A 14,577-nucleotide genomic window follows, 5' to 3' on the forward strand; every position below is an offset into this window, starting at 1 on the left:
CTTCTGTAACACTGAGGTAGAACACAGCTGGAAAGCTGCTTAGCAGTGCTTGAGAGAACAGTGGACATAAAGAATCTCTGCAGCAAAAGCTACCTTAGAGTAATTTAATGAAATGCAAGGGTGTAAGGGAAATCTGCTTTTGGAAATGATTCAATATCATACGGGGGCAGACAGAGGGAATGTTGCAAATGTGCATATGCATGTAAGATGGACACTATTACTCAGAGCAACAGATATGTTGTAAGATGCCATGTGATTAAGAGTAAGATTCAGCAATTTAAAAATTCCACTTAGAACCAACAGAATTAGTGTAATCTCTTGGCAAGAAGTTTAGCTAGCAAAGTCTGAGTGGCACTGTAAACATTAACTTTCTTTTTCTATTTTTGCCAGTGGCGGCACCTGACTTGCTGGATCCCAAATCGGCCACTCAGAACTCCAAACCAAGATTATCATTTTCCACCAAGCCTACCGTGCTCGCTTCACGGGAGGAGAGCGATTCAGCCATTAATGTTATGAAATGGAAGACAGTCTCAACAATTTTTCTGGTGGTAGTCGTGTATTTAATAATTGGAGCAACAGTATTTAAAGCCCTGGAGCAGCCTCATGAGACCTCCCAGAGAACCACCATTGTGATTCAGAAGCAGACGTTTGTATCTCAGCATTCCTGTGTGAATGCAACAGAGCTTGATGAACTGATTCAGGTAATCCATACCAAACCCCTCATCACCTTGCCTTAGAGGAAGCAAATTATATATGGCAGTACTGCAGTGATAAGGGGCAAAACCTTACAAACAAGCAAAGCTCTGTATTGGCCGAGGGATGTAACTAGTAGAAGTTGAGCATCTGCATTTTCATGCAAGGCCTCATGGTTGAAACGCTATTGCTATTTTTAGGTCCAGTATGCTTGGTAGAGGGCCTTTTCACTGAAGCCTCCCATTATGCTAATTAAATGATTATTCATCAGCAATATATATAATTAATAGTTCACAGAGGAACTGGTATATTGATTGTGCTTTACAAGTTCTGTCAATATTTGAAGTGCCTGATTCTGTGGAAGAAGCTACACTATCCATTCCCTTAAAGGACTCCTAATTTACTGTGATTTTTATCAAGCTAGCGTTCCTTCCAGCTGTATGTTCCTTTATATTGATTTTGTTTTAAGTACAGGAAAATACCATGGACTTCCTACTTTGATCTTAAATCTCAATTTTCTCTGCTTCTTAAAGGCACATACACTAATTATGTACATTGGTGTGTTCCTACTAACATGACTTTACCCTTGCAGGTCACTGCCTCAGAACCATGGGAGATACTTATTTGCAGTAGCACAGAACTAGATCCAGAGCCTTAAAAATCCCCTTCCCACTTAAACTCCATATTCTTATGAATATCCAGTAGCACTGGAGGGAACAGCAGAGGGCTGACAAATCGCATAGGTTCTGGACATGGGACAATGAAATGGGAAACTAGAGTGAACAGTCAAGAGTTGGAAAGGATTGACTCCTTCCTTAACAGTGGCCGTGGGGCTATCTGTATCTACAGAGCCCAAGATGGGACAGGGAGAGCAGGAGACGGTGTTGGGTACCCAGACTATGGCGAGCAGGAACTCTAGAGCATGCCAGATGCATGGGCAGAAAGGATTTCTGGAAGAGTTTTTTGTCAGCAGGTATGGGTGGGAGTTTAAAAGGTGATTTTACCAGTGTAGACCAATCTGCCCTGAGCATCAGCATGGACATGGGTTTTTTTTCAGTTTTAAATACAGAGTTCTGATGTGCTGAGGTTTTTTTACTACACACTTCTGAATTTTGGTACACTACTTCTGAATTTTAAAGGTAAGCTGGGAAAATGTATTTTGTAATTTCTTCCCTGCCTTGTTTCTAAAATGTATTCCAAAACTGCTACCCTTTAAATGAATGTCAGACAGTTCCTCTCTCCATAAGTCCAACCAGGCATGCCTGAGGAGATGCTGCCAATAGTGATTTAGATGCTATGTAATAACTGTGTTCCAGCGGTTTGACCAGCAGAATGTGAGATACTCTTTCAGAGAAATATACAAGCACATTCTGATGAAAAATAACTCTTGTAGCTACTATAAATATCTTCCTATGAAATTTTTAGGTCAGATACTGTACTTGTGAAGATAAAAAAAGAAATTCTGAAGCAATATTATCTTACATCATCTGTGAGATGGACCTTAAGGAAGAAACTGTTGAAGTTTGCTCTGGAGTACTTAGATATTTTAGTATTTATGATTCTTTGCCCAGAAGCACAGATTGATAATAAAAAAACACTTCATCAGCATTCAACCCCCATTTGATGTTCTGTGTAAAATAAATGAGTTTCAGTACAACCATCAGAGCACAGATAACCGTATCAGCAATAGCTTCCATCTCCACTAATGATCTTGCCACAACCAGAAAAACACAGGTGACACAGCCTCCCATAGCACAGTGGATGAGAGAGAATTGTGGGAAGAGTTTGCTCTGCATGCTGTTGGGGTAAATAGAAAACTTAATTTGCCCTTGCTCCCTTCTGCTTCTCTGTAAAGAGCACCACGATGTGGAGGTAAGAATGTGCTGTTATACTCCTTTCATAGGAGCAGAGCTGGGGCACAGGCAGCCTGTTTGGGTGCTTTGCTTTATGCAGAATAAGTGTTAGTCAATGACATAAAGTTGTTTAAGGGTTGGGAAATTCTGCTTGCCCAAAGTAAAATGGCAAAGCAATAGTAAAAGAGAGTCTCAAATTCATTTTTATAGGTCTAGGCCACTATCTTACACATGGGGTCATATTTCTTCCCTAGTTGCCACTTTGTCACAAAAACGAAATTAGTGAAATACATTTTGTCTCCCTGAGGTTATGTTTGGCTGCTATTACAATATAATGCAGTGTTTCTTCATTTTTTGTTGGATGTCTGTATGAATAAAAATAAATAGTGCATGCAAGGAAAAAGTAAGTGTTATTTAAGAATTTACTGAAAGTCATAAAACTGAAAATTAATATGTACTAGAGTAGAAGGGAGCTGGAATGATTAGTTTGTGTGAAGAAAATTACAGAGCTTACAGACTATAATGTCTTCTTTAATCAAGTATTTACCTTGAGTCAAACTATAATGAAATTCATTGCAACTTTTCTCTTTGAACTTCGTTTTCTGGGAATCCAGATACAGGTTTGGCCCTTTCATGCTAGTCATTGCTCAAGGTGCTTGTCATACCAGGCTTTTTCAATCTTCACAAACTTCTGCTCTGTAATTTAATCCTTACTCTGAAGCAGGCTTGACTACCCCAAGACTGTCCACATGCAGTACAATATGAGGTAGCTTATTCAGGTGAGCACATCAGAGAGACTAGTAGGAGATCACAAATTCAGCTAAAAAAATTACAAGTGGAATGACAGTCCAGTTTCCAGCACCCAGGAGCCATGGATTTTCCAGCACCTTGGCTAGAATTTTCCTTTTGTCACAAAGGTGTTTAAAAGATTGTTGTGTGTTTCTATAAATACACATAGGATAGGGATTTTTCCCTTCCTGTCTTCTCCATCCTTATTTGATCTCACCTGTCCCCAGAACCTCTCCTGGTACAATATTATATACTATTTCCAGCTCTTCAGCAGGCACAGGTTTATTCCCTGGGTTTTGAATTCCTGAAACTTTGTACTGTCACATTGATTGTGTGACTCCTCTGGATGTACTGAGAATTATACTTTTACAGGCAACATATATTTTATATTGATGCAAAATATGGGACAACAGAGAGCTGCTATGCAGCCTAGAACATGTGCAAAGGTAATGGAATAGAGTGCTTTGAGGATGGCAGTGAGATAAATTCAGCTGCCTCAGAAAAAGGACCTGTGTTTCCCTCATAACTTTTTGGCACAGTCCAGTTGTTCCTGTGCTGACACAAAAAAGCCCCAGAAAAACAAAACAAAAAAACCGCAAACCAAACCAACCAAACAAAAAACAACAAACAACCAAAAAACCAAAAAAACCCAACCAAACAACAACAACAACAAAAAAACAAAACCAACCAACCAACCAACCAAAAAACAACAAAAAAAAAATCCCAAAAAACGTGGTCTTCATGACCTCTTCTGTCTCAGATTTCCATGGTCCAGTATTGCAAATCTTTCAGTCCAAAGCACTTCAATTACTTGTTGCCTTGCTGTCATAGAATATAACTGCCATGAACTACAGCAATGCATGACCCTGAGAGGTATATCCAGGTACATAATTCCTTTGATATTTTGTGAGAACTTCCATTTAGTACCATATTAAAAATAGGCAGAAGTCATGCAGAGCATATCTGTACACCCAAGAGACCAGTTTTTCCAGGCAATTTCAACTCCTTTTCCTGTAGCCTGAAGCCAGCATTAACAACAGCATTAAGTGGATCACTGTATGTTGTCCCCAGTGGTGCTGAGGTGGGCAGTGCACAGCACTCAGTGGTGGTATATCTAAATTTACAACTAGAGAAATATCCCAGGAGTGAGACTTGTAAAAGTACAAACACTACCTGGGTGAGTAATGGGAACACAACAGAACAGCAAGCTGTGCACAGTCTGATGTTAAACTTCACTTTAAAAAAGTTTCAGTTGGAAGGTCTTGCAAGGATCTCATTTGTTAACAGATGAGAAAGCATTGATTTGGTGAAGGTTATCTCAGATATCTAATACATTATAAAGCTGCAGAAAGGAGTGTGACCATGTTCTTTCCTAGTATTTCTTCCTTTGGAGAAGAACACTCTACAATTCATCACAAATGGTGTTTTGGTTTCTCTGTCTGTACCTGCTCTCAACTTGGCCCTTCCATGCAATGCAAAGTAACTGTCAGGTGACAGAATAAAAGAGTAAATGTAGTTCAGACTGTGTGGATTTAACGAATGTATGAAAAGTATAAAGTATATAAACCTGATCTTCATTTACACTAAGGATTTTTTATGTCTTGTGTCCAATAATTTTTTTTTGTCGGTAGAAGCTGATAGAAACCTGGAAGTAATCCATCTATACACACAAATAACAAGCATTAAAGAATGAAATAATTCTCTAACTGCAGCTCTTGTATCTAATTATTTCTATCTAATTCAAATTTTCTTTTAGTTTATTGACTTTTTCCTATAGCAAGCTTGCCACTAAGCATTTAAAATGTTAGAGACATCTTCCAAACTCAGATGCACAAAATGTATTGCCAAGAACTTGGAAAAATTACCTTCTATATTTATGTACCTGTGAATGGTAGCAAGTAGTTACACTGATGATGTTCAGGTGGCACTCATGCAGTGCTGTGCAGCCACGAGATACTTGTGTCTTCTTACATGACATCTCCTGGGGTTGTCTCTGGGAACAGGTGAGCCTGACTGAATTTTATATTCAACAATATCATAAAATTGTCATTACTGTCATTTCAAACACCTCATTCCCTCTAGAGGATCCCAAAGATCCTATGGAGGAAATAAGGTGCATGAAAAACCAGTGAATTTGCTTTCTCCTTGCCCAGAACTCATGTTGTTCCTAGGACGTAGGGATGTAGCCAGTATTTTGTGTTGTGGGATGTCTTGGCAACTAGCAACAACTGTTTGTCCCCCTGCCAAAGAAAAACTGATTAGAACGAAAAAAAAAATAATAAAGAGAAGAATTTTTTATGTAAATACCACTTAATTATATATTGTTCAGCAGTTATTTGTTCATGTTGACCTTCTGAAACCAAAATGGAAGAAAAAATTCCTTTCAATATCCAAGAAAGTTATTTAATGTATTGTTTTTGCCTACAAAAAAAAGGAAATAAGTAACATTTCAGTGATATTATTTTAAATATCTAAAATGTACCAGCAAGCTGTGAAATATTATAGTTATTTTAGTGAGTTAATTCTGAAAATTAATAATGCGTTTTCAAGTAAAGGCACAATGGAACATAAGTTAATAATAGAACATAGTTAATTTCCTGTTCCTTTAGCAGAAAGGTCCTTCAAATATATTTATTCTGAAATCCTAACAAGTTGAAAAATACTTCTACACTAAAAACAGAATCTTTTAATATGTTTCAAGTACTATATGGTAATTCTTGTCTTATAAAACTTTCATTTTGAAATCTGAACAAGTTTTTAGGGTGCTGCACCAAACTGACTCAGCACTAATACTTTTGTAGAGTTTTAAAATCCAGCCCCTTTCAGGGTATGTGGCCTCTTCTGAAAACTGAAAACCCACAAAAATGTGCTTGCATTTAAAACAAACAAACAAACCAAAAGAATTAATGAGCCACCAGGATTAGCTGAATTGATGTGGATCCCACAAGTTCATCTCCTTGGGTTCTGTGCAGGCTTGTGGCTAACGTGGGGAGAGCAGCTCTCTGTGCAGGGATCCAGAGTCGTGTACCATTCCTGTTTTTCCTCTCACATTTGTGTCAGCTGCATTGCTCCTTTTCTTTCCATTCATCTCTTAGGTTATGAATGAGACCCAAATGGGGATTTTTTTTTTAATCTCCCTTGAGGACAAATGCTTTTTTCTTCCTCTTTATCTCTCTCTTGAGGGAAGCCTGACATAATTATGAATGGCATGGGACCAGTGTTTCTTTCTTCAAACTGGCATCACCAGAAAGTCATCATGCTTTCTTATATGATTAATTTCTTGCAAAAGTATTTTCTTTATAGTATGTATTTGCTGTGGCTTCATTTTTATAGTTGAAGGTAGGTAACTACATTAAGTTGCAACTCCACCAGTAACTCATTTTGTCTCTTTCACAGGCTTCTTTACAATTTGCATTGTAGCCACAAGAAAATTATTTTTGCCTGAAAATAATTTTTCAGGTACATATTTAATTTCAATCAAATAAGCTCCTTGAGCCCTGATTATGTAGAAAACTGTTAAAATAAAGAAGTGTAGAGAGATTAGAGAGGAGATTAGAAGGTATTTGAGTATGCTGTATAATTTTTGTAGATAGAAAAATACAGAGATACAAAGATTTTGTTTTCGGACAAATCCAAAGTTTATTTAGACAAGATTAAAATTTATTAACTAAACCTATTAAGCTTGAAACAAATTTTATTAATTCTTTGAATCACAACATTTGTAGACATTTTCAGTCCTATGAGCTGTAGCTTATAGGTACTCTAAGCAGGAACTTTTTGAGGTAATTTGAATGTACTAGTTTAATACCTAAATATTCTTAGTCTCTCCTTTTGCAATTCCTTCCAGACTCTCCAAAAGATGGCAGGAACTGTCCTGTTTCAGGATCCTAGCCTGGAAGCAGCATTTATGCTTTGTAAAACTTAAAGCCTTGAAAAGATTGATAGACCAGCATAGAAGAAATCGAGGCTGCACTATATTTATTTGTCCGGGGATCCAAAATACCATTGCGTTAGTTTTTTTAATGTGCCATCTGCATTTCAGTTATGAAGCTTATGACAAATTGCAAATATTAGTAGCAGAGCTGCCTGTTTTTGATGTTTTCAAAGCAATGAAAGAAGAAATGAAGGACTTTGAAAGAAGTTAAAACACGAGGTACAGGAGATGTAGTTTGAGTTGTTGGCCTGTGTATGTGTCTGTCCTTGGTAAGGTGTCTGCCCATCAGAGCACTTGGGATTTGTGTACTCTGAACTCCAAGTGTCCTTCAGTCCTAGCTTCTACAGTAACCTCCTGCGAGAGTCTCCTTTTCTCTTGCTGTGTCTGTGTCTCCTTTCTGCTTCACCCTGGTCAGAAATATATGTTCAAATGCAGTTGTCTCCTTCCACAACTCCTCCTCCCCAATTCTACCTGAATCCCTAGATAAGAGAAATATTTATTAAATGAAAGATTTCTGTGAAAGGCCTTTGGTCACACCCTTGCCCAGACCTGTGCTCCACGCAGACACCCACCTTCTGTGGCTGGCTCTTGATGGGTTGCAAAAACCTCTGGATTGTATGCATTCTTTGCTTAAGCTCCTGCTGTTTTCCCTCTTCTGGTCCTATACTCTGCTCCTGCAAGGAGGGATTTTTTTGTAAAGTTTTCTCTTGCCTGGGAGCATTTCCTCCAGAGACAGGACAGGTCCCTTTTCTGTAGCCATTATCTACACAGTGGTTAAACCAAAATGATTTTTTAAAAGCGGTTCTTATCCTTTACAAACATTATTTGGGGGGAGAATAACAAATTCCAACTGTTCTTGACACCTCTTTGTTCTCAAGCTTTGGTCTCAAACTTTTTTTGCTGCTTCTGGTGTTGAGACCCGTAAAGATTACAGTTCCTTCAGATGAACAGTTTTATGGACCTAGAACTTAGCTTACCCTGATTGCATCAGAATGCCAACTTTTGTCTTAGAAAGGGTGGCAGATATGACTCATTAGTAAGTCAGTTCTGCAGAACAGCTGTTTGCATAATTCTTCCAGTCTGTAGTCTCAAGAAGCAAAGAAAAGCCTTCTTCCCTGAACGTGCATATGTATATATGTGCATATATATGTCTATGAACACACAGAGAATTTATATACTTAGAAACCCATGGGGTTTGTAATGCATATTTAGAAATAGAAATGCTGTTCATTATATTTCTGCATGTTTTTAGTTCAAGTAGCTGTGAAAGAGGGTGAAAAGAATTTAGTCTCCAGTGCAGAGCACAGTCATACAAACTAAGAAAAACAAGGAGTCACAGAATTATAATACAAATATTATTGCAATCTCTTTCAACATCAAGGCCCAAAACGGTGTGTTTTGAGGCTGGAGAGTTGTTTGCTAAATGTTAAAAGCATCCTGGTGTGCCTTTGAACTGAGAACTAGGATTTCCATTGCTTATAAACCAAAGGTGACATAAAAACAGAGGACTTGTGCAGTAGCTGGGCCACAATATCTTTATAATGTAAAGGGAGAGTGCTCCTGTCAAATGGCAGCAGAACTGTTGTAGTGAAGGAAGAAATCCAGGCTGAGAAATGGTTTTCAGAGGCACAGCTGACTTTTTGACATCGCTTGTCAAGTGACTGCCAGGAAGCACAAGCTAACTCCTGACAAGCTGGGTAACAAAAGAAAGCACACTCTAGATTTTATATGAAACATAATTTGAGGTGCTTCTATTTTAATCATTCAGTAGAAGAGCTGAGAGTAATGAACTGTTGTGTTACATCATTTCATAGAAGTGAAGTGACTGGAAGATGGTACAAAAACATGTATTCAGAGCCTGGTGTGGGACAAGGAGATGAGCATTGGAGTGACTGGTTTGACACATATTTATTTCTGCCTGATTTCCATGTGAGACAGCAGTTGACTACCAGAGGCCAGCCTTCACACTTTATAAATTCTCCTTATTTTCCCATGTCTCTGCAGACCCACTTAGTGGATGTATCTCCCTGGCCAGCAGGCTGGCTTTTGTCAGTCAATGCCATTGACTCCTTGCAGGGTCAGAGCACCAGAGGATGAAATCTCTGACCTAGAATTGTCTTCTGTTCTCAGAAAATTACTGTTCAGTTAAAATCACTGTTTCCTCTCTTGTTTTGACAGAAGAAAAGTCACAGTATTCCATGTCTTTATCTGTAAAGCAAAGTTCAGCATGGCCTCTACAGAGAGAGGCCTGCATAAACACAGGAATAACACAAAACTGCACAATGTTTTTACCAGAAAGTGTTTCTAAATTATATAGGAAATGAAAAACTGATATTCAATTAAAATATGATTTGTGTTCTCATGCTTCTTTTCCCTGTGTTCTGATTTCAAACAAAAAATGTGTGGTGTGAAAACAAGGCTTATGTGTTTTTGGAGCTCTGGTCATGCCTGGCCTGTCCGCTCTGGGCTCAATCATCTCTGCCTCTTTTCTCTTCTACTCTACTAAATCTTGTTCCCAAGTGTGGTTTCAAAGCCAAGTAGTTGGGATGTGTGGGTGTAGTGCAAGTGAGGACTTGATCTCAGACACATTTCATGCCTATCCTAAGATACAGTACAGAGGCAGCCTAAGAATTCACCTAACCCAAAAAATTGGGATTTTCAAAAATTTTTAAATGTGTCAAAATTTTATCTCAATTCTCTTCGCTTCTAAAAAAAAAAAAGGCCTGCTTTTTTTCTCCTTTATAAAGATAATTAAAGACGAAGATCATATTACTTTAAGTGTAACCATATACTATTATTTTTAAAATCGTTGTACATATAGGCCTTGATTGGGTGTCATGTGCTGGGTGACCCACACTCTTCTCAGTCCTCAGTAACCTCATATGAAACAAGTACTAGACAAAGGGGAAGGTAAGGCAAGTAAAATAATCTGCATAATTTAAGAATGTGATCTGTCCACACCTCTGCTCTAAAGCTGACCCATTCTGTAGTGTTGAAACAAAACTGATTTTTAAACCAATTTATTTTGTATATGGAATAAAAAGCCAGAAAAAATGTCACTGAGGAGGCCAGTTGACTTTAATACTGGAAAATAATTTTTATAAGTTGAGAAGTTCCTATGTGAAGATCAAACGAAGTGTTTAAAGGCTGCAACACATGATGACTGTGCAGATTATAGAATTTTTATGATTCTGCTTTTACATTCAAAATGCACAGGGTTACTGTCATTACTGTGTCAGTTAGGATAAGCCAAGGACAACAAGAATTAAGGGAGGGAGGGAGGGAGGGAGGAAGGAAGGAAGGAAGGAAGGAAGGAAGGAAGAAAGGAAGGAAGGAAGAAAGGGAGGAAGGAAGGGAGGGAGGAAGGAAGGGAGGGAGGGAGGGAGGGAGGAAAATTTCACTCATGACAAATGAAGTTTGGTGTAGTAGTAAGGCATCAGTGAAAAAATAGGCTAAAAGACAAAGAATTGAGGTGGAAGAGAACTGAATGTGACAGCTCTGACAGTGAAAAATAAACCTGCTGTTTGAAGGCTAAAGCTGAGATCCTGGCCCTTAGTGAAGTCAGTGGAGCCTGTTTTTATTTATTCAGGGCTAGAGAAGTGTTAATATCCAATCCTCCAGTTAAGTCTGTGTGGTGGACATATCCTGCTACCCTGAAATTATTGCCCTGAAATACTCCCTACAAGTGTTACAAGGTATGCAACATTATTTTATTAAATTTTTCTTGGGAATTGTCTTAGATGAGAATTGTCTAACCTGACTAAGAAGAAAAGTCATCCTCTGATCCAAAGAAGTGAAAATGCAGTCACCCTTCCTGAAAAATCTGCAGGCAACATTTGAAGACTTTATGACATAGACAGTAGTATTGACCTCAGTAAACCAGTAACCTTACCCATCTGTCACCCTTGTTAGTCAGGAGCACTCTTACAGATGACTCTGAAGGAATAAAACACAGCAGCTTTGTTGGTATCTAGTCTGGCTTCTCCCAAACATGGTCACAGCCCAGGAGAAAGCATAACATTGTGTGTTTGGAAACAACAGCCCAATGATGATGAAGGCATCATCTGGCCCTTTATGACTAAAACTATGCCTAAAATAGTCAATAAATTTACAAATGTAAATCCATAAATGTACCAAGAAAGTTAATGAGAAATACTGGCAGAAAAAAAAACTTATTTAAAAAATACTTATATGTGATATACAACAGATTTGTTTAAATAGGTGAATATATTATTTAACAAGAAAGAGTCTTCAATTTAGAAAGAGGAAGCTGAATGGTCTGTAAGATCATTAATTTCTTGAAGGAGACAAACCAAAAATTGCTATTCAAACGTTCTTCACAACGTAAGAACTTTAAAAATTACTTTGAAGCACATACAAACTCTCAAAAGGGAAGTATGTTTTAAATGATCCACAAGTAATTTGGAGATCTTACTGCCACAGAATGACTTGGCTCCGAAAATACAAGTGAGGTCCAAAAGTAGTTAGAAAAATTAATGGTAAAGCAATTCAGCCAAGCCAATCTGAACACCATGATGCAGATGCAGCCTCCTACTCAGAAAGTCCCTAGAAGTGTGTGCAGTCAGAACTTAGTAGGCTGTATGAAAAGGAAGCAACTCTGAAAGCAGCCCTGATTATTTTCCTCATTAGCAGTTGGATAAAATCACAGACATAATAATAGCAGCTAATTGTCTTTTGTAGCCATCTGTTGGGCTTAGGGCAGTTTTGGGTTAAGTTGTAGGGGTTTTTTTTTACCAAGAAAAATGTAGGTATGGTAGATGAAGCCAGGAAATGTGTATCTGTAGTGGATTGTTGAGTGGTTCATATTGGAACACCTTTCATATAAAAGGCCTTGAGGTACGTATGGCTTCAAAAACATGCAATGATGATAAAAGTCCTGGAAACATTTTACATCTGGATTTGTATAAAGCTTGGTCTTGCTAGGCTGTCTAAACAGGTGCATTGCTCTGGGTAGCATCTTCATCCAGTACAAAAAACTGTTACGAAGCAAGAATGGTTCAAAAAATTACATTGATCCAGTGCTATATCATGTAATGTTCTCACTGGAGAGCCTGTTCCCGTGTGCAGGTACCAGAGCTTGGCAGGTACCAGCAGTTCTCAGTCCCCTGAATTGTAACAGCACTCAGGCTTTACTCAGTGGGCTTTGTATAATGCAGCACACCGATTTACACTTCCTTGTGAATCAAAGGAATATCTGTGCTGTGTAAATTATAAAAAAAATTCAATGGATGGTTTTCACATGCCTCTTAGTCTGATGTGTCCCTTCCTACACAGATGGAAACACCTGTCCATATCTGTGCTGCTGTATTTGCTCCTGCCAAGTAGTACATCATGTACAAATGTAGAAGATATATCCTTCCAACATGAAGGAAAATTAAACTCTCTTCCCCTTCACTTTCCCCATCCTTTCTCCTTCCTCAGTAGGATTGAAAATTCCACTTCTTTGATGTTTGCCTTTCTGTTACTAAGAAAATAAAAAAAAAAAATAAAATGAAAGCAGGTAAAAGTTTGTGTCAAGGTATCCCAGCTGGCTTTCTGTTGACAGCCCTGGGTGGTGGAAATGGTTTAGGTGGGGCAGCAAGACCCCTGTGGCTGCAGATCTGCAGCAGGGGACTTCAAAATGGTTACTTTGTGCATCTGAGCTTTGAAAATGACAAACTGGAAAAGTTGGATTTAAGCTGGGTTTAACATTGGATTTAAGTCCCATAATAAAATATATATGTCCTAGTTAATCCTGCATTGTTACTTCATAATCACTGCCAAGATCAAGTGACTTCTGTGGGCACTGTTTAGTAAAAGAAATGTTTTAATTTCCAAATTATCAATATATTTTGGGACAGAAGAAATTATTACTGTTCATCTACAACAGACTGTCCAAGTGGAAGGTGGGTTTGGTCTGTCCTATCACTATTTATGTCTCTAATTTTTGTTGCATGTCTTGCCAAGCAGGAACTACTAGTTAGTTAAAATTCTCATTTTCACTTTGTGGTATTTCTTCCTCTGTTTTTCCATTGTTAGACACCAATTATTCTAAGTATTGTGATTAGAAATAAATCCTGTTTTAAAGTTTCAGAATTAAATGAATACTTATCTTCTTTAAAATACTTATCACAAATTTAAAAATACTTTAATTCAAAGAACAGTACACATCTGCAATTGTGATATTACAAAACAGGAATACATTTTGTAATAAGAATTTACAGTAGTTGACGCTGCTGAAAGAGGAAAAGTTTCCTATTTCTTGAGACTATGAAAATGTTGCTAGTGGCAAGCTTGTTGATTTTATTTGCTAGAACTGATTTTTTCAAGAACAACATTTCTGAATTATATAGTCATGTAGAGATATGTGTTTGATATTTGACTGAATTTTTTGTTGGTATAGTGAAAATTTTAAAACTGTATGTGTAATACTTTAATTATTTGTCTGTTATATAAAAGGGTTTTCTTTATTTGGAATTAATTTGATACAGAACAATGCATGGATATTTTTTCTTGGTATTTTAAAATGACTTCTTAAGAAGTTCATTTGCTTGCCTAACAAAAGACAGGAACATTGTGGGAAACTTTCATTATGAATTTTGTCTAATGCATGTTTTTCTTCACCAAATAGTTGCAGCAGTAAAAATAATTGTGTTTGCCTTCTAACTAAGATATTAATATCACACATATCATGGATTTTGCATTCTCCCTAATGGTCTGGACTTTACAGCTCTTCTGAATTGCCTGGAGTGGTTGCTGAAGAATAAATTGTAGCCTGACTGCGTGATAAAGCTCAAGCAAAGCAACACAGATCTTTTTCTGGTTTAGCGCTTGGATCAAATAGATGGTTTAATTGATTTAATGTATAATATATATGAATACAATTGTTTCATGAATATTGACAAAAATCTTTTTAAACTTGCAGCAAGTAGTGGCAGCAATAAATGCAGGAATCATACCTTTAGGAAACACATCTGCTCAGATCAGTCACTGGGACTTGGGAAGTTCCTTCTTCTTTGCTGGCACTGTTATTACCACCATAGGTAGGACACAGCTTATTATCTTTTTATAGTCAATGAGCTCAAACTCGTTTGATTTCCAGTGTGTGCATATATTTGTTAATGGTAAATCTTACAAATCTTCTGTTTTAAGTAGAGAGTTATTTTCTAGCAACAGGGGCAGAAAATAGCTGTCTGTAAAGGAGACCTAGCAGAGTGATTTTTCTGTAGGAAAAAAATGTTGCTGTTCATTTCTCTCAGGTGACTGAAAGAGGTTGTGGAAATATTTTCTGGGGAGAATTTGGTCAAC

At 37.6% G+C, this 14,577-nt stretch overlaps 1 protein-coding gene across 1 annotated transcript in view; it reads left to right on the forward strand.

Annotated features, from left to right (window-relative positions):
• Positions 1–207: 207 nt before the first annotated feature.
• KCNK2 (potassium two pore domain channel subfamily K member 2) overlaps positions 208–14,577 on the forward strand; it is a 72,980-nt gene continuing 58,610 nt past the window's right edge. The window contains exons 1-3 of the mRNA XM_062489029.1: positions 208–262; positions 391–701; positions 14,195–14,312. Coding sequence (XP_062345013.1) covers positions 208–262; positions 391–701; positions 14,195–14,312 — 484 coding nt within the window. The remainder of the gene's footprint in view (positions 263–390; positions 702–14,194; positions 14,313–14,577) is intronic.

Source organism: Cinclus cinclus, chromosome 3 (assembly GCF_963662255.1).
Source record: "Cinclus cinclus chromosome 3, bCinCin1.1, whole genome shotgun sequence".
NCBI classification, from domain to species: domain Eukaryota; kingdom Metazoa; phylum Chordata; class Aves; order Passeriformes; family Cinclidae; genus Cinclus; species Cinclus cinclus.